This window comes from Electrona antarctica, assembly GCF_951216825.1.
Source record: "Electrona antarctica genome assembly, chromosome: 15".
Taxonomy (NCBI): domain Eukaryota; kingdom Metazoa; phylum Chordata; class Actinopteri; order Myctophiformes; family Myctophidae; genus Electrona; species Electrona antarctica.
Genome location: NC_136796.1, coordinates 40,410,399 through 40,431,655, shown reverse-complemented (window position 1 = coordinate 40,431,655; position 21,257 = coordinate 40,410,399). Strand labels below are relative to the sequence as shown.

The following is a 21,257-nucleotide window of genomic DNA, read 5'->3' as shown; positions in this document are numbered from 1 at the left end:
CCGTAATCCGCCGGCAGGCAATTTTTTTTGTGCCAACGGCTGATTCGGTCTGGCTTATTAGCCAGGCTAGTAAATCATGACCTCACTGCCAAAGCAACTCATCATGTGAAATTTGGCTGACACAGTTGCTGCTTTCTTGTGGGCTTTGTCAGTAGCGAATGCAGGAATTACAAGTTGGCCAGGCGAAAAGCTGACACCCCGCCCGCCGGGAGGGGGGGGGGGGGGGGGGGCTGGGGGCAGAAATCAACAAGAGCACATCGAAACGTTAATAACGACAATATAAATAAATAAGGTGTCTTTGCACGGACGGTATGCAGCATTACAGATAAGGCGAACATGACGCCAGCACAAATTAGTGACTCATTGACAGCATTAGGAGCAAAATCAAATAGTGTTCACAAGACCATGAGTCGCTTGAACAGAATCGTAGTTCAGACCTTCAGTTAAACCTCTCAAACGCTAGGAGACAGACTATTGAGGCGAGAGGTTGTCAGTGTACTTCTGTGTGCACTTTTTACTCTTTGTACACTAGCAAACAGGCATTCAACAGTACATGTGGTCATTGGCAGGGTAATTAGTGCCCTGGACAATCGGCTGAGCGTGCTTCAACTACCTTCAGTAGAGTGTCAAATGTAGCTCCCTTGCATTCTTGACATACCGGTAGGTAGAACAGGTATCCCCCACCTCCTCCCCTTGGCTTGAACACAAAGGCGTATACATTTGCATGTCTTAATTTGTCTATGGGAGGGTCGCGCCACGGAATGGACACGTCCGTGAATGGGAGAGGAGGCCAATGGAATTGTTTTCAAGGAGAGGCGAGACTGAGACTTGGCCACACGGCGGCCTGGCCTGGCCTTATTGTGACTACGCCACTGGTCTTTGTGACTAAATAATGCAATGGTTTATGTATTATAACAGTCGGAAAACAATACAGAGTTGGAGAGATTGTTGTTTTTGTTTTTGTTTTTATGTTGTTGGAAGACACATTGAGGGGGAAAAAATAGATGCTGACATTGATTGAAAAGAGATAATCAATGTATTAGATCAGATGCTTCTGTCTGCATTAAACCCTTTTCACATCAAAAAGGTCACCCTTAATTGTTTAGCCACTAGGCCTACACACAAGCTATTACAGTATGTGTTGAATGTGTATGAGGTCTGTAGGCTTACTGTATGCATGTGCCCAAACACCAGGCCCACTCAGGAAGCCACGAGGAAAGCATGGCCAGCCATGTGTCTGTCACTGTCGGTGATATATGACTGTTTGTTCCTTCCTGAATCTAGGACTTCATTTTGCTGCCTCCCCCCCCCCCCCCCTGCTTATCCTATAACCGGATACGTTCTCCCTTTTGAAATCGTTCGGCGGGGGACAGCAAATCATGGTCTTTTGACTGTCCTCCTAATGACGCAATCCCTAGGCATTTTGGACATGAACGTACAGAGCTATATTCTGTGCCGCAATTCCAAAAATGTAAGGCATCTCTCCTCCTCTCCCCCTTCACAGATAGCACTGATGTCAGTGACGGTGTTCCCCGTACGGTTGTTCCTCTCGGCCTTCCTCATGCTGCTGGCCTGGCCCTTCGCCTTCACCGCTGCCCTGGGACGCACAGACTTCACTGTGGAGCCACAGTCGTGGTGGAGGAGGTATGGTGGGCATGCCGCTGTTATGGTTCATGCCTGAAGCAATGTTGGCACACCGTTTTTTTATGGAAAGGTTTTGCGAGCACTTGAACCCATTTTGACCTGGGAACGAGTCTATAAATGTCTTCTAAATCCTGACAGTTTTCTGAAAAAGCTATGTTTCTATGTCAGTGGTTCTTCGATTTTTCAAAAATAGCAGACCTACAAGCTCTGGCGCGCTACGAGCTTGTAGATCTGCTATTTTTCAATAGCTAAAGCATAACCTAATGCTAACACCAAAAGGGATTCCCGGGTTAACCACTAAAGCCCTATATACAATGAATAGCGAAAATTGCTCGTCTACAAGCTCACAGTCACAACATGTTGGTGATGCGATGTATTGTGGGCTTGTAGATCTGCTATTTATGAATTACTTTTGAATTATTGCGACCTTTGTAAAATCATTGGTACAGGAAAATAAGCCATTTCACACATTTGCTTCCTACATTCTTATTTTTCTATGTGCACACACTATTTTCAGGTATCTAAAGAGCACACTGTGTTTTTGTACTGTGCTGTAAGCATGGGCTGTTATTGCAATACTGTCAATTATTGACAGCCTGTCAACCAATTCTCGTAATGAACGCCCGTACTGCCAAGCCAGGAACCTTGTGCTCTTTAGAAGAAGGTGTGATACGTCTTCTTTTATTTTCCTGAACAGATTATCCGACAGAGGTCACAATCATTCCGAAATATTTTTTTGTTCCTCCACTCGGCTTTAACCCATTTTGGGGCGGGAACCCCTTTTGGTGTTAGCATTATGTTATGTTTTAGCTATTGAAAAATAGCAGATCTACAAGCTCATAGCGCGCCACCGAGTGGCGCGCTACGAGCTTGTAGGTCTGCTATTTTTGAAAAATCGAAGAACGACTGACATAGAAACATAGCTTTTTCAGAAAACTGTCAGGATGTAGAAGACATTTTTAGAATCTGATCTCAGGTCAAAATGGGTTAATTGACTAAAATGCATTCCATTGGACTTCCTGCTCCATTTTGCCTCCCTGGTGCGTCAATGGCAAATGCCAGCGACTGTGGCTCAAGAGGTAGAGCAGGTCGTCCAATGATCCATGGGTCGGCGGTTCGAATCCCGGCTCCTCCTGTCTACATGTCGAAGTGTCCTTGGGCAAGACACTGAACCCCAAATTGCTCCCGATGTGCTGGTTGGTACCTTGCATGGCTTCTGCCGCAATCGGTGTATGAATATGTGTGTGAATGGGTGAATGTAATGCGCCTTGGATAAAGGCGCTATATAAATGCACCATTTACTATATAAATGCACCATTTACTATATAAATGCACCATTTACCAGGCGTAGAACACTGCCTTTCCTTCTCAGAGCACATCGATAGATGTTTCAGTTGTGTAGTTACCTTGCCGTGATGGAAGTCCAAATATTGACACAATCTTCATTGCTCCGTTGATAATATGCCAATGGTCAATGCCTGTGTGCACCTTCAGATGGATTGGTCAATCCACTGAGGAGAAAAATGGATGAGGACGGATGGATGGACTGATACGTTTTGTTTATTTTATACCGGTATAGTTGGATTAAATGTGTTTCCATATTCATGTTTGGAAATCGGTCTTCCCTCCAAGGGCTGTTTCTTTTTGGCTACACTATTCCGAATCAACCCACACTTTAACCCATTTTGGGCGGGAACCCTTTTTGGTGTTTTAACTAAGCATTATGTTATACTTTAGCTATTGAAAAATAGAAGATCTACAAGCTCATAGCGCGCCACCGAGTGGCGCGCTATGAACTTGTAGGTCTGCTATTTTTGAAAAATCGTAAAAATGCGGCACAAATCTTTGAATATATATTCTTTCAGAGCAAACTTTTTTTTATTTCGACGTCAGGCCTAAATGGGTTAACCACTTGAACCGTAGCGTCCATATTCTGGTCAGGACATAATAGGCGAAACGGGGAATTTGGCAAAGCAGGAGGGGGGGCAACGGGCAAGAACCGATGACACCCCTGTGGGCGTGTGGTCAGTGAAGTATTATATTAGAAGTGGTATGAAGCCAAAACCACACCAATGATTTCGCCATGCGACTACTTGCAACAGAAAGGTGCTTTAACTGGGAATATCACACACAAGCGCCGAGGTGCGGCGAGCTGCAACGGATATGTTTCCACAACAATGATTTTTGCGACGTAACATAAACCGCTGGGTTTCCGCGGCAACAATAATTGTTTGAGTGTGTGTGACACACTCAGACCAAGCCCCCAGTGATATGAGGCTCTCCAACGTTGAAGCACTGAGCCCTAGTGGTAAGAGGTGGGACTGCAGGCGGACCCGTGGAGTTATGACAAAGGAAACCCCGTGCAGCTGGGGTTTAACATTGAGCGCGCGTTTTGCACTTCCGCATTTTGGACACGAAATTTTGGTGTGACCTACCGCTCCGGTTCAGTCTCTATCATTTTACTACTCTATGACTCAGACGGACGGATAACTTGGATGGAAACTAGCGTTTTCTCATGCCAATAAAGCTCCTTTAGTTTGAATTGAATCACTTGCGACACAATGCAACAACATTTCCGGAATGCACCGACGTGCAGCGGGACATGTCTGACCGCTGCGACGAACACTAAAACTGTTTTGTTGCGTCTCAAATCATTGGTGTGAGTTTTCAACCGGTGGTCCGTGGACAAGTATTGTTTCATTTTATTTTACTTTTACTTTTATTTGCTACTCTTGTTTCTTGTTTGCATGTGAATAATATTTTAAGAGAGCACTTGGGCTGTCCTGTTTGGTCCAGGGAAAACCTATTAGTCGATGCATTCAAATACTGTATGTGGCTGTATCCAACAAAATATGTTGTGCTTCTTGGCAAAATGATATCCCTGCTCTTTACTGACTAAATGCTTTGAAAACTAGTTTTGTTTTGTCCAGGTCATGGAAAGTAGCAGAATGTGGTTAGTGAGTAACGAGAAAAACAACCCAATCTTAACCCAATGGAATGGTGCATGAACCCACACGGCCACACCGCTATTGTGTCAGGTGGGTCTATGAGGGACCCACCCGACAGACAGACACAGTAGTGGTGGTACCCATGTTGCTCTCCTCTTAGGGCCGATTCATACTCCTATTTTACCGGCCTAAAGTCGGCTCTTCGGTGCTACTGAAAATTTCTGATGGGCCGAAATCATTTTGGCACTACAGTGCCGAAACAGCGGTAAAATAGGAGTATGAATCGGCCCTTACTCAGGAAGGTGGTCCCGCCTGGGTCAAAATCAGTTGAACACCCCTGGTATAAGTGGGTTAACTAAATGTGGTGTGTTGGATTTCCCCATTTCAAGCAAGTTTTCAAGTTTTCCCAAAGCAAGTGGATTTGCATATGAATTCCAATGCCTTTTCTCTGTGTGCTTTTGGAAAATGCCCGTCATTAACCCATTGAGACCTGGAACGCATCCATGTCACGTTAGCGTTTAACCACATTAACCATTAACCCATTTTGGGCGGGAACCCCTTTTGGTGTTTTAAACATTATGTTATAATTTAGCTATTGAAAAATAGCAGATCTACAAGCTCATAGCGCGCCACCGAGTGGCGCGCTATGAACTTGTAGGTCTGCTATTTTTGAAAAATCGTTAAAATGTGCCTCAAATCTTTCCGAAAATTGTCATGATTTAGAAAACTTTTTTTTTTTTAATTTCGACGTCAGGCCTGAATGGGTTAAAGTCAAGTAGACTGGTGAGTTGTAGCCAATGGGTTAACATTAAAGTCAAGTAGACTGGTGAGTTGTAGCCAATGGGTTAACATTAAAGTCAAGTAGACTGGTGAGTTGTAGCCAATGGGTTAACATTCCACACCAGCAGCGGCATGGTCCCTTAACCCATTTAGGGCTGACGTCGAAATTTTAAAAAGGTATTTTCTGAAAAAAACATGTTTCTATGTCCGTTGTTCTCAAACATATTCATGTCAAGGAACCCCAAATATATATGACATTGGCCGCTGACCCCCATCTGAAAATATGTAGTTCCAGGGACCCTCTCAGTAGCAAAGATTTGAGTTAAAAACTCGCTCTGAAAGAACATATATTCAAAGATTTCAGGCACATTTTCACGATTTTTAAAAAATAGCAGACCTACAAGCTCGTAGCGCGCCACTCGGTGGCGCGCTATGAGCTTGTAGATCTGCTATTTTTCAACACCAAAAGGGGTTCCCGCCCAAAATGGGTTAACTTGAAACAGAATAAAGAAGCTCTAATCTGTGCCTGTTTGAAAGGCTGTCTGTGTAGTCAAACAAAAGAGTACAGCAGAGACGAGCTGGGGAAGCGCAACAGTAAAGAGCTGTAGGTTTGAACCACATTAACCCTGGCACTGCTGTTTTGGGCATGACATTATAGGCCAACATTAAAAAGAAATCATTGTTTTTTTTCCTTTTTTTCATGTCTGCTGTAGATCAACATTTTGTATTGCTATCTGTCAACGTACAACGGAGTACATGGGGCTAAACAACGAGCAAATGAAAATTATGATTTGATTATAGTTTCTTTTTTGTGGTAATTTGTCTTAAGCCCAACACACACCGTCTGTGAATAGGGTGCGCAGCGACGCGGCACAGTATTGCAAGCCACGCCCACGGATTCCCGGATGGAGGCCGCGCGGCAACGCCTGTAAAATAGAACGGCGGCGTATCGGAGCGTCAGGCGAGGCGTGAACGCGCGTTGACGCCGCCGGTGTGGGATAGGTTAATTGAAAATAACGGAGGCGGCTGTTTTGATGTGCGGCGTTCACAGACGGTGTGTGTTGGGCTTTATACTGGCTGCCACATAAAATTGCATACAGTTGCAGTGCAGTAACAAAGTGCATAACATTGTCTGTCGAGTGAAACACTCATTAAACACCCTCCTTCGGTGTATGAATGTGTGTGAATGGGTGAATGTAATGCACAATCTCTGTAAAGCGCCTTGGATAAAGGTGCTATATAAATGCACCATTTACCATTTACCATTTACTGTAGATTTTGCTGTCATCGGCGACACGCATACATGCACACAAGTACACGTCGCACACCACTCGCTCTAACCACGTGTGTGTGTGTTTTCCTCCGCCAGGTTGTGTGACCTGTCTCTGAGGGTGATCATGCGGGCGCTGTGGTTCTGCGGAGGGTTCCACTGGATCACGGTGAAGGGAGAGCGGGCGCTTCCCTCCGAGGCCCCCATCCTCACCCTGGCACCACACTCCACTTACTTCGATGCCATTCCTGTCACCATGACCATGGGCTCTATAGTCACCAAACTGGAGAGCAAGAGCATCCCAGTCTGGGGCAGTGAGTATAAAGCCGGATTTATGGTCCCATTGTGCCACTGAAAATAGCCCCGTGCTCAACCCGTCTCTCACCGCGACACGTTGTGTGAGCTTTGTAGATATGCCCTAATCCATTATACTCTGTGGAAAATAGCCCAACACAACAGACTGCCAACCGCTGTTTGTTTATTTTACACTAATGTCCTGTAATCTGTAATGCCTGTAATCGGTTCACACGCTGAAATGTGTCGAGTAGATGATTTTAATCCCTTTGTTTTTAGTCGGATTAGTGCTTCATGGCTTATTACTCTGAACGGTGTTTTGGGCAAGGCAAATTCAAACTGGTGTACAGATATCTATCGGTATCTAGGAAGTTGTGCTCAATACAAATGCTAAAAGTGCTCGTATGCAGTTAAAATGTACTTTACATTCACTTAGTACTTACAGCCATGAAAGTGCAGCACAGTATTTGATCACCCCTTGTATACTGTCTATGCTGGTCTTCCTATTTAAAAATGTTCCATACTTGTGCGCAACCGCACATTATTATTATTATTATTATTATTATTATTATTATTATTATTATTATTATTATTATTATTATTATTATTATTATTATTATTATTATATATTATTAGTATTATATTCCAAGCTTTGCACAGCATTGGCACTGTACACTCTGTAAAAGTGGTTAAACTCAGACTGAGTTGAATAATATGACATTAAGGGCAGTATTATGCGTGTCTTAAGTACCAGGTCTTATTACTTAACTTAAGACCTGGAGGCGTGGTCAATGCTGTTTGGCCACTCAGAATAGCCAAATGGCATTGACCACGCCTCCAGGTCTTAAGTTAAGTCATAAGACCTGGTACTTAAGACACGCATAATACTGCCCTAAGTCTCCTGAGTCATGATTTTAGAGTTTTGGGGTAAAGCTAATTGTTTTGGTGTTCATCTGATGTCGTCCAGTGAATGTATGCATTATAACATGCTGCAAATGGCACATGGACATGAATGTTGCAATAGGCCATGGCCAACCTGTTTACATTGTGATTATCCCATTTTGGGCGGGAACCCCTTTTGGTCTTAGCATTATGTTATGCTTTAGCTATTGAAAAATAGCAGATCTACAAGCTCGTAGCGCGCCACCGAGTGGCGCGCTACGAGCTTGTAGGCCTGCTATTTTTCGACTGACATAGAAACATAGCTTTTTCAGAAAACTGTCATTTTCTAACAGACATTTTTAGAATCTGATCTCAGGTCAAAATGGGTTATATAAAAAAATAGATGTATGCGAGTTCAGCGGCTGAACGGCAGACACACACATCTTTTTGCGTAGATAATAAGGTATTGCCATAAGAAGCTCCAATGTACCAACCTTAAGTTTCTCTTGTTTTGTGAAAGTCTAAAAACCTTTAACCGCACATCATGCTCATTTGTCTTTGTGTGTTTGGCCCTGTAGCTCTCATCAACTTCATCAGGCCCGTGTTTGTGTTCCGGTCCGATCAGGAGTCTAGGAGGAAAACTGTGGAGGAGATCAAGCGAAGAGCGCGTTCTGGAGGAGAGTGGCCTCAGGTAACACACACACACACACACACACACACACACACACACACACACACACACACACACACACACACACACACACACACACACACACACACACACACACATATGCAACAACAAACGCACACATGCACTTGTGGAGAACAAACATAAATCCACATATATATACACACACAAGCAGACACGTGTACGAATACACATACTGTATAGACACTGACCATACGCTAGTTAACCTCGGGTTACAATGTGAACTAGGTGCACTGACTGAACTCCACCACAGAAAGATGATACCACATAGCACAAGAAGTGTCACACACAGTTTACAAAGTTCACAGCTAGTTTCAAGGAAATTCAGTGCGTGCGTGCGTACTGTACGTACGTGTGTTCGTGATATTTTAAATAGTTTTTTGGTTTAGTGTTTTTATTTCTGTCTGGCTAAGAGATTTGGTGTAAGACAGAAAAAAGCAACTCGGGCCAGGTCTAGTTCAATGAGTGAGTTTTTTTGCCAGGTGAAACCTGGCTTATGATCGCTGCTGTTAGCTACTGTATGAGGACCTTTGCCTAGTCCTGATTGGCTGGCCGAGTCTGACCCCATACTCTGAAACGCCAATGGGAGTCTGACCCCATCACCCCATACTCTGAAACGCCGCACGGAAGTCTCAACCAAGCCCCCAGACTTCCACTGAAGTGAATAGCGGGGGGTGGGCCTGTTGCTCCTCGTCCGCTCTCTAGATATATTATAACTCTAGTCTATGGTCTCAACCCAGAGTCTCAGAAAAGGTGCAACAGATGCAACGGAGAACACTTGTGCCACCTGGCTGCTAAGGATACGCACGTCATTCTTGTTTTAATCTAAATATCCTGTTCACTGGGCCACGCAATTATGTTGTGCTTTAGCTATTGAAAAATAGCAGATCTACAAGCTCATAGCGCGGCTCCGAGTGCCGCGCTACGAGCTTGTAGCTCTGCTATTTTTGAAAAATCGTGAACATGTGGCCCAAATGTTTGAATATATTCTTTCAGAGTGAACGTTTTTAACTCAAATCTTTGCTTCTGGGGAGTCCCTGGAACGACATATTTTCAGATGGGGGTCGGCGGCCAAATACATATAATCTTGGGGGTCCTTGACATGAAAATGTTTGAGAACCACTGACATAGAAACAGTGTTTTTCATAAAACTGTCGTGATTTAGAAGACATTTGTAGAATCGAACTTAGGTCTAATGGGTTAAAGTACCAGCCCTACTATATCTACAGTATTAGCAAACAACTAATATGACACAGATGCTGTCCTGGATTGAAAGGTATATTAACCCATTTTGGGCGGGAACCCCTTTTGGTGTTAGCATTATGTTATGCTTTAGCTATTGAAAAATAGCAGATCTACAAGCTCGTAGCGTGCCACCGAGTGGCGCGCCACAAGCTTGTAGGTCTGCTATTTTTGAAAAATCGAAGAACGACTGACATAGAAACATAGCTTTTTCAGAAAACTGTCGAGATGTAGAAGACATTTTTTTAATCTGATCTCAGGTCAAAATGGGTTAAAGACATTAGTTACAACTACCAGGTCTAAATGGTGCCTATAACTCTAGTAACCTGGGTGTGTGTGTGTTGTCATTCCAGATGATGATCTTCCCTGAAGGAACATGCACCAACAGATCAGGCCTGATCAGATTCAAACCTGGTATGTATTCAATCCTCTGCCTAAATTCTTCTTCTTTTTTTGCTGGCCAGGCAGAACACTGTGCCAAACTGGGGCAAAACAATAGAGGGTATGCGTGTGACATCATCATCAAACCAGGAAGTTATACAGGAATGCCTACTGAGTGGCTAAAAACTACTTTCTGGCCTTGACAGCCCAGCCATCCAAACAGAGAAGTCATATCTAATTGCATTAAACGACATTAAACAATGTTAAACTCACTTTGCCACTAGATTTCCCATTCACTTTATGCATGCGCATACCCTCTATACCAAAGCTGTGTGTGGGGTGTGACTGTGGGTCTGTGGGTGTGTGTGGTTAGGGTGTGTGTGTACTGTACTGTACTGTACTGTACTGTACTGTACTGTACTGTACTGTACTGCAGGGGTTCTCAACGTTTTTGGCCGGGGACCCCCGGAAATGCTTTGGCAATGTCTCGGGACCCCCGCCCCGCCCCCTCCCGACCCCCAATATAAATTGACTGCTACAATAACCTTAACCCATTTTGGGCGGGAACCCCTTTTGGTGTTTTAAGCATTATGTTATAATTTAGCTATTGAAAAATAGCAGATCTACAAGCTCATAGCGGCGCGCTACGAGCTTGTAGATCTGCTATTTTTGAAAAATCGTGAAAATAAAAAATTGAAAAAAATTGAAAATAATTTGGGGACCCCCTAAAATATTTTGGCGACCCCCCGAGGGGTCGCGACCCACGGGTTGAGAACCCCTGCTGTACTGTACTGTACTGTACTGTACTGTACTGTACATGTGGGAGAGAGAGAGAGAGTGTAATTGTAAATGGAACCCTGACCTCGTGCAATGCATCTATATTTGCATTGAACTTCTTCCTACACGGCTTTGTGGGCGTGGCCATGTGTGTCTATATGTACACGCATTCAGTACATTCCTACTGTCACTGTGTTATGCTGTTTCTGTGTGTGTGTGTGTGTGTGTGTGTGTGTGTGTGGCTGTGTGCGCGTGCATGCGTGTGTGTGTGTGTGTCATTTATATTCCTGCTTCTCTATTGGGGTGTGATTACATGCTCGCCTGCACGTGTGGGTGTGTGCGTGCGTGCGTGCGTGTGTGCGTGCGTGCGTGCGTGCGTGTGTATGTGTGTGACCTATACTAAACCAGTGCACCATTGTTCACAGTCCTTTCTGTCCTAATCCGTTTTCCTCCTCTGTCATCCTGTCTTTCCCAGTAAGCCCTGTTGGTTACACACTAAAACACCCCAGTACTCTGTGTGTGTGTGTGTGTGTGTGTGTGTGTGTGTGTGTGTGTGGGTGTGGGGGTGTGTGTGTGTGTGTGTGGGGGTGTGAGCCAGCCCTGTCTACTGTGTTATTGTTACTCTCTGCACATGTCTCCTCTAGTTATTTCTTTTCACTGGCTCTGAGGACAACAACGTGTCGGTTAGCTTAATTTCTCTCTCTTAATGGTCACTAGCATATAGACATATACATAAATCATATTCATAAGTGGCCTGCTTCCATATTCATAGCCACCAGCATTACATATACATGTGGACGGCTCTGATATATTTAAGCAGCCTTATGTACTTCATCGTATGATGAATATTAAAACAAATATATACATTTTTTTTGCCAGACTGAAAGTGGTAAAGGTACACCTTCTATCGTTCTAGTATTTACACACCCAAAGGAAAACCCAACAGGTGTCACCACAACAGCTTCAACAGGTTAAATGCAGACAATGTACGGCCGTCTTTCAGGCTAGACGAGACGGCCTATGTTTGAGTTGGAGCTGCCTCTGCACATAAAGACAAGCCCCCGCCCTTCAGTTGTTTAAATCACGCCTCGAGATGTATCTTTATTCTTTGGCATTTCCAAGGCATGGTATGAGCTGTTTTTGATGTTGAAAGTGACACTGTGTATGTTGTTTGTTTTTAAATGAAGCTGTGGTTTTTTATTATTTTATTGTAAAGCACTTTGGTACAACTTTGTTGTTATTTAAAACCCATTTTGGGCGGGAACCCCTTTTGGTGTTAGCATTATGTTATGCTTTAGCTATTGAAAAATAGCACGGCGGAGCGACGTACCTTTTGCGATGACGTAATCAAAATGCGTCTCATATCCCATTCTGTCCGGTTGGATTGCCTGTATGACTTAAAACGTGGATTAAACAATGAAAACATAACTCGGGCAACTCGCGAATCGCAGGGAAAGTGTTCTACAATTAATTAACTCGGGCAACTCGTGAATAGTAGTCAAAGTGTTAATATACCTCGCCATAGATTAAAGTCTCTGGAACTCTACCGGAGGGATGGCGCACGATTAAAAGACATTCCCTCGTTTTACGTTGTGATGAAAGTGGCTCTGTCGGACACCTTGAGCCAAAATCACCATTCAGTTGTCATGGTTACTTACTTGTTATCATGGTAACATGTTATTGTAAGAATACCAAACGGCTCGCCCCTTTACCAACTCGCCCCCCGCGAAATGTTTTAATGTAGTTAACAGTTAATTTAGTATTTTCCTCCCTATCTGAAATGATCTTGTATACAGATTTATTTGATTGTATAGTAGTCGATCTCTATACTCTGTAAAATTTAGAAAGATTAAGTTAATTTAGGACCTTCTAGCAGTAGCCCATGTTTTGTAATGGCGTCATCATGCTATTATGCCCGTGGACATACAGAGAGAACTTAACAATGATAAATGAATATGATAATACCTTTTAAATAATCACCAACATGAATTATGTTTGTTATTTACAGCTAGGTAGAGTAGTGGGGCGAGATGGAAAAGGGGCGACTGTACCTGTTACCTATTGTAACGTGTGTGTGATCAAACAGAATAAATGTGTAGATTTGCAGTCACCCATCTCACTAATGGCTCGTACACACTGCCCGATATTTGCCGACAAGACCCCCGATCTGACGCAAGATCGGGCTTTGATCGCCGAGGTTTTGCTCGCTGTGTGTGAAAGGCTCTGCGAGAAGATATAGCGCCGATAAAAGCGCTCGCCGACACCTCCCCGACCGTTTCTGAATATCAAGCATGTTTGATATTTGGCTCTCTCGCCGACTGGACATCGTACAGTATGAACTGGGTTGCGATCGCGTCCCGAGAAATCCTGTATTCCAGCCAATGAGAGCAGCTGTGCTCACTGACACTGTCCTGTCTGTTTGTCTGTCTGTCTGTCTGTCGACTGTATCGATAGATGATCATGATAATATATATAACCTTTATTCCTTGGGTAAATCCCTGTGTCGTACAGGTAGTTATATTAGCGCAACGTTGCTGTTAAATAGCCATATTAAACCAATGCATTTCACTTGAATAATGTTGATAAAACCGCATCGGAATTGTGTGTGCGTGTGTGTGTGTGTGTGTACGGAGAGAGACCGAGTTATTTAATGAAAATCAAGATTTAACGTCCTGTCTCCAGCGCACGTAGGCTATCCTACGCTATCACAATTTCGCCCTGTGTAGCCTGGCTATTCCTGTGTGTGTGTGGCGTGCACACAGACGGAGGGAGAGAGAGAGAGAGATATGCGTCCAGCGTCGGTCTCGCCTTGTATCACGGTATCCTGCGTGAGATGTCAAAATGAATTGGAATAAAAAACAAATGATGCATCGGGTCTGGATGGCATCTCGGTGAACTCTTGCAGTGTGTGATGCCTAGTCGGCGATCACTCGTTTAGTGTGAAATCCACAACGATATAATGACAGCCGATTTTAAAATGAGACTCCTGCAGTGTGAAATACATAACGATCTGATGACTCGCCGACAACTTTAACCCATTCTGGGTGGGAACCCCTTTTGGTGTTTTAACTAAGCATTATGTTATACTTTAGCTATTGAAAAATAGCAGATCTACAAGCTCATAGCGCGCCACTCTGCTATTTTTGAAAAATCGTGAAAATGCGGCACAGATCTTTGAATATATATTCTTTCAGAGGACTTTTTTTTTTATTTCGACGTCAGGCCTAACTGGGTTAAAACTCCTACAGTGTGTAGGGGCCATACAGGGACAAGTGGGCCCCCCCACAGCATAACAGGGCCACCAGACCCCCCTAACTGTAGGGGTCAAGCATTCAGTCTTCCTGTACCATTCTCTTGGTGTGTACACACATTCGCACAAACATTTGCACTCGCCCACTTGTGGAGACTGTGGTGAACTGAATGGTGACTCATCTGACCAGTGACCATATCACTTTTCCACATACCACATCTCTGTAGCCAGTGCGTATCGGCTCTGCACCGCTGACCTCCCAAACGTCTTAGATTGATTGATTAAAATATTCATTAACAGTTTGCAGAATTACAGTACATTTCAAGCACAAGCTCAATACAAAGGCTGTTAACTGTGAGTGGACGACCCAATTAAGCATTACACTTGTTTACAAGAGGGTCCACCATGTTCAATTCATCAAAACATTTAGAGACGTACAAATAGACACTTCTATATAGACAAAGAACAGAACAGGAATTCATCATAATGGAGGTAAAAAGGGAAAAGAAACATATACAGTGAGGGAAAAAAAGGGGGGGGCGGTGGGGGGGTATTCAGATTTTACGGGGGCCAGTTTCGAATTGCAGCCGTCCGTAGGTGCCCTTTGAGAGCGGTTTTGAAGGAGTCAAGGGATTCGCATGTCTTAATGACTGTTGGTAGGGCGTTCCACATTTTTGTGGCATAGGAGCGAAAATAATTTAGTCCCTTGTTTGTGCCGAATCTGGGTCGTACATGGTTCGTTGCACTCCTTCTGGTGTTGTGGGTGTGGACTTTTTGTGATGAGGCGTTTAGGCGTTTATGCAACCTCAACCTCCTGCCATAACATCTCCTCTCCATGTAGTTGTTGACAGCTTGCTGTGGCCGACAGTCTGATCACGTCCTGCATTGACGTCTCTCAGTCACCTTAACGCATTCAGGCCTGACGTCGAAATTAAAAAAAAAAAAAGTTTTCTAAATCATGACAATTTTCGGAAAGATTTGAGGCACATTTTAACGATTTTTCAAAAATAGCAGATCTACAAGTTCATAGCGCGCCACTCGGTGGCGCGCTATGAGCTTGTAGATCTGCTATTTTTCAATAGCTAAATTATAACAATGTTTAAAACACCAAAAGGGGTTCCCGCCCCAAAATGGGTTAATGGTTAATGTGGTTAAACGCTAACGTGACATGGATGCGTTCCAGGTCTCAATGGATTAACGCATCCCACTTATGCGTGAGCATTCACGGTCATTGATTTCCCACCTTATTTGCTGAAGTCTTTCCCATTGATTTGAAATGCAGATGTCGCTTTAGCCACTGTTCCTATGGAAACATTAGCCAGTTAAGCTGTCTTTTTGATTGAAGCTCTGGCCACCTGTGCCCCAATAATGAACCCTCTTTTCATAGTCCTTTGGATGTTTTTCTCTTGCCATCTTCAGGCTCATCTGGTCCTGATCAGCATTGTTAAACAGACAGAGCATGATTGGATATTATTAATTATACCACAGGTCGTTTCGAGGAAGCAATCTGATTGGTTGAAACAGCCTTCTAGCCGTGGATCAAACGAGCACCACTCCACGCCTAATCAAAACAAAGGATTCAGCTGCTCTGTTTTCCAAGAGCGCAGCAAAGTCGGTGGCTAGGCTAGCTAGTTTCTTGGGACATTTGTGGTCGTGGTGACTATATCTGTCATTAAAAAGATTCAGCGATTTTCTTAGTTTTAAGGGTAACTGTTGTATAATTGCAATATTACACTCGAGGGTGTGGTTTAACGTGATTATTGCCACTTCAGTGATGCTTGCCGAACTCTACTACGTCTCGTTCCTGACCGCATCACTGTCGTGGCAATAATCACGTTAAACCACACCCTCTCTCTCGTGTAATATTGCTTAATTGCTTCATTGTACTCCTGTATGGAAGGAGGTGCATTCGTCACGTCTCTCGACTCGGTTTCCTCTTAATTTGAACCCCTCTGTGTTTTAGAATGCTATACAACAAAAATAGACCTGCCAAGGGGTAGAGAACGCCCATCCATGCAAGACACCTTGCACTTAACACGTTTCATGTTAAGTGCTGGGTTATAAAACCCAGCACTTTAAGACCATAATCGTGTGTGTCCGTTTTACGATCTTTATATTACCGTACGCCTCATCTGTGTTATATTTACCGCATAGGCACCCGCCATCTTGGTCAAGGCAAAAAAAAGGGGGAAAAAACATACATATAGCGATGAGGCGCGCTCCATAGACTCCTGTAATGGCCGCGATCTTTATATACATCACAGCAGCATAGCAGCATTCATGTGAATTGTGAATGGAAATGTCCCTCTTCTACACATTTGGTTATCTGGTGTCTATAGTTATCGCCACCAGGCTTGAATGGACGCACTCACGCACGCACGCACGCACGCACGCACGCACGCACGCACGCACGCACGCACAAAGGCGCACACACTCGCACAGGATTCCACCATTATAATTCATAGGCTTCTGCATATTCTGCATAAGATCCCTCCTTCTATTCAAAGGTCAGACTGCGGCCGGAACAGGGTGGTGCCTCATAATGTACAGTGCAGTGTACTCCATCTGGTTGGTTGTCTGTCACCAGCAGGACGTTAGTTCTCAATAGAGAGCTTGTCTGAGGTTGTCACAAGGTTAGCAGCAGTTCACTCGGCTACGCAAACACACCTGATATAAGGGCTTCTAGCTACTGTCGATTATTATTACTATCGGATACCTTTTCTGAACGTGCCGTATATAAATGTAATTGTTTTGTATCTTTTTTTTAATATATAATCAACTAAATCCATTAGTCTCGTTCTATTTTGTAGTTCAGAAATAGGGCAAGTACTAGGCAGCAGTGGGTCAGGGGTAGAGTAGCCTGGAACTCCCCTATGCTTTCTATGGCATAGGCAGCTCCCGGCAGGATCCACCGGGAGAAACTACACGCAGCGGCAGCTGTATGACATTAGACTAATTAATTAGAGCGACAGAGAGAGAGAGAGGAGTGTGTGTGTGTGTGTACGTGTGTGCGTCAATTTAACAAAGGTGCAGACGATCAGAAATCAGCAGAGAGTGAGCGACGTTTGTGCTACTGTATGCCGAATTGAAGTGGACTCGGCCCCAGACGTTGTTTTTTCCCTCCCTGGAAATAAAAACGCCTGGGTTTCCGAGGCTAGGGGTAGAGTGGCCGAATGGGAACCGCAAGGTTCCCAGTTCGATCCCGGGCTCCCCCAGATTTGGTGTTGAAGTGTCCTTGAGCAAGACTCTGAACCCCTAATTGCTTCCGATGATCAGGTTGGTGCCTTGCCACGGTTTCCTCTGGGGGGGGTGTGTGTGACTGTGTGTACAATCTATGTAAAGCGCTTTCGATAAATGTACCATCTACTATTTTGATTAGACAAATGAACATGGCGGCGGTGGCTCAGGGGTAGAGTGCCTGGATGGTAACCGTAAGGTTGCCAGCTCGAACCCGGGCTCCCCCAGAGTTACTGTCGAAGTGTCCTTGAGCAAGACACTGAACCCCTAATTGCTCCCGATGTGCTAGTTGGTGCCTTGCATGGTTTCCGCTGCCATCGGTGTGTGAATGCGTGTGTGAATGGGTGAATGTAATGCACAATCTCTGTAAAGCGCCTTGGATAAAGGCGCTATATAAATGCACCATTTACCATTTACCATTTAACATGCACCCCAACAGGTGACTCTCCATGACTAACTTAACTTCTCCTCGTCTAACCTCTCCTCTCCGTCTGTCTGTTCCCAGGCGCGTTCATACCAGGAGTCCCGGTTCAGCCGGTGGTGCTGCGCTACCCCAACAAACTGGTCAGTGTCTTCCAAGTTCAATCTCTACCTTCCTCTGCCCTGGTCCTTTTCATCAGCCATTCACTCACACCACACACCTCCTCTTCCTTTCTGTCTCACTCTGTGTAACCTTATGACGTTGAGCAACACGTAGCTGAAATGTAGCGCTGGCTCCTCTCTTTCATCCCTCTTGAACGCAAACACACCCGTAAGCCATATATATATGCACACCTGCACCACACACACACACACACACACTTTCTATATCTATATCTATACATCCAGTTATAATGGTTTCTGTTACAGTGTGTTTACCACATGTTGGCACACGTTTGCCTCTTGTTGAATGACTTCATGTTCGACTAGTAGGATGATATTTCATCCTCTTTCTCCTGTGCACGCACGCACACACACACACGCACGCACTCACACACACGCGCGCGCTCATCTCCGAGTCTTTTATTTGTCTCTACCATGCACTCCCTCCCACTCGGGTTTCGTGTCTCTCTCTCTCTCTCTCTGCATGTCTCCTCCTCGCACCCTCATGAATTATGCAGTTCTTTTTACCTACTCATGTCTGTCCTTAACCCTACAAAGCTTTTGTCACTACCGCCGCCTATGGGCCACTAAATAGCCAGCTGGTAATGCTAGATATATATATATATATATATATATATATATATATATCTTGGTGGTGTTCCCTCGGGGGGGTCGCCAAATTATTTTGGGGGGGTCCCCAAATTATTATTATTATTATTATTTTTTGCATGGCTGGAAAATGGAAATGAAGAGTTTATTATCATAGTACATGCATTTCCTTAATGATTATATCTGGTTTCACTATTCATTTATGATATATCTTCTCTATTATTAAGGTTATTTTTGCAGTCAGTTTGTATTGGGGTGGGGAGGGGAGGGGGGGCGGGGCGTGGGTCGCGATACATGGCCAAAGCCTTCCCGGGGGTCCCCAGCCAAAAACGTTGAGAACCCCTGGTTTACACAATAAGTGCCAAGGCCCAAATGCAATGCAATCGCATTGACTCTCACCAGACGGAAACCTTTAATGTTTCTGCTCTCGATGACTTTAAGTTAAGGTAGTACCTTGTTGTCATGGCCTGAGCACAATTTTCTTCCTCATGCCTTCACATTAACATCTCTGTCAACCACCGGCGTAGGGTCCATTGGGCCACGGGTGATTTCTTTCTACGTCCGTGATTAGACATGGTAACGCCCGCCTGCCTCTGAGGTGGTGGAAAGCCTGGGTGAGGCGAGGTTACATGCTGGATAGTCTGCCGCGAGGTTTTCTTTGCGCAAATAAGTAAGCATGGGATGGGACCGAGGCTACGAAGTTACTCCGTGGTGGGAAATAAATAAATAATACAAGAGAACGACAGTAACTTTTATTTTTTGTAGAAGAGGCAAACTAATATTGTTTATGCCGCTGGCCTGTTTATTTGCATACGTCTACATGTGTAAACTTGAAACATTATTGTACTGTAAAAAGGTCTCTTTTCCCTTGATCTTTATCTTTTTAGTATTAGTACTATTAGACAGCCAAATCAAATCATAGTTGTTCAATCAATTATTCAATCAAAGCAAACGGTACAAACAATATTGGTTTGCCTCTTCTACAAAAATTAAAGTTACAAGTTACTGTCGTGTGTTCCCATTCTCTGGTACTTGTATTATTTCCCACCACGGAGTAGCCTTGCATCTCGGAGGACAGGCAAGACGGGCAGTGTCGGTAGGCCAATCAGAGGCAGGCGGGGCGTTACCATGTCTAATCACGGACGTAGAAAGAAATCACGCTTGGGCCACAGGGGCCAGTGGCATGGCTTACTAGTATTTTGTGAGTGGTTAAATATCTACAGGAAACGTATCCTGTGTCCGGGGGCCTTGTCTGTTGGTGACTTAGAATGAGAGAGTGCACACAATGAGAGTCCGTAAGCACGACCACATTACACCCTTCCTTTTCTCACTGCACTGGCTCCCCGTTTCAGCCAGTATCCACTACAACAGTAGCCTGCCCTGGAACTCACCTGCTTTTTATGGCATAGGCAGCTCCCGGCAGGATCCGCCGGGAGAAACTATGTGCAGCTGCGCAACATGACACTAATTACTTAGAGCGACAGAGAGAGAGAGGAGTGTGTGTACATTTGTGCGTGTGTGTCAATTTAACAAAGGTGCAGACGATCAGAAAATCAGCAGAGAGAGAGCGATGTTTGCGCTACTCTATGCCGAATTGAAGTGGACTCGGACCCAGACTTTTTTTTCCTCCCTGGAAATAAAAACGTCTGGGTTTCCGAGGCTACTACAACAGTGGTTCCCAAACTTTTTCATGTCAACAAGGACCCCCAAATTGACACTGATGAGCCTGCGGACCCCCATTTGAAAAAGATATGCCAGGGACCTCCATAAGAGAAGATTTTGACGGCTCTAGCAGTGATTCTCAACCCGTTTAATTTCAAGGACCCCCAGTTTGACATGCATTAGTCTACGGACCTCCATTTAATGGCATTTCTATCTCTGGGACCCCCAATTTATATTGTAAAATCAATGTTAATGTAACTCTGAGAGTGTACAAATGGACATGCCCACCTTACATACAGAAACGAATAAACCCTCCAAAAACAACCTCCACCCGCACCCTCAGGTCGACAGGTCTGCAAATAAATTCCTACTAGAGGTTCCAAATGGTGAACCCATGGGGGACTGGGCCTTCTGCTCGGCAGCACTGCGCCTGTGGAACAGCCAGAGTCTTTTAAAACAGGCCTGAAAACGTTCTTATTTCGGAAGGCCTTTTCGTGTTGAACTGTTGTGCGACCAATGTCAGCAATGTCCTTTTTGTGCCCGACTTTCTTTTTAATAACCCTGCTTTTAACATTCTATGATTGATACTTTTAACCATGTGGGATTCCTTGTGAATGAAAAGGGCAAAATTATTTAAAAAAATGTATCAAATGGGATTTGGTTGCCAATTGTAGACTTCTAAAAGTCAAGGCTGAAACGCAGCTGAATCTAGTATCTACCAACCTGGCAACTGTACCAAGACATCGGAGAGAGACACTGTAACTTCTGACATATTATAAACACCCAAAAAGAATATGAAAACATAGCTAATAACAAAAAAGTCCTCTGTCTTGCAGAGAGAGAGGTCATGCAAGTGCACGCAGTGGAAATGGACTTGGTAGGAAATTGAGTTCTCATAGTGTGTGTGTGTGTGTGTGTGTGTGTGTGTGTGTGTGTGTGTGTGTGTGTGTGAGTGAGAGCGAGCGCGCGCACACACACACACACACGCAT

The 21,257-nt window shown here is 44.3% G+C and overlaps 1 protein-coding gene across 2 annotated transcripts in view; it reads left to right on the top strand.

Annotated features, from left to right (window-relative positions):
* The window catches only part of lpcat1 (lysophosphatidylcholine acyltransferase 1), a 42,768-nt gene that overhangs the window by 12,515 nt on the left and 8,996 nt on the right, over window positions 1-21,257 (top strand). The window contains exons 2-6 of one of the 2 annotated variants that reach the window (XM_079521821.1): window positions 1,505-1,644; window positions 6,742-6,956; window positions 8,397-8,509; window positions 10,123-10,183; window positions 17,920-17,978. In XM_079521821.1, the coding sequence (XP_079377947.1) occupies window positions 1,505-1,644; window positions 6,742-6,956; window positions 8,397-8,509; window positions 10,123-10,183; window positions 17,920-17,978 (588 nt within the window). The remainder of the gene's footprint in view (window positions 1-1,504; window positions 1,645-6,741; window positions 6,957-8,396; window positions 8,510-10,122; window positions 10,184-17,919; window positions 17,979-21,257) is intronic. The other variant, XM_079521822.1, reaches the window with a different exon arrangement.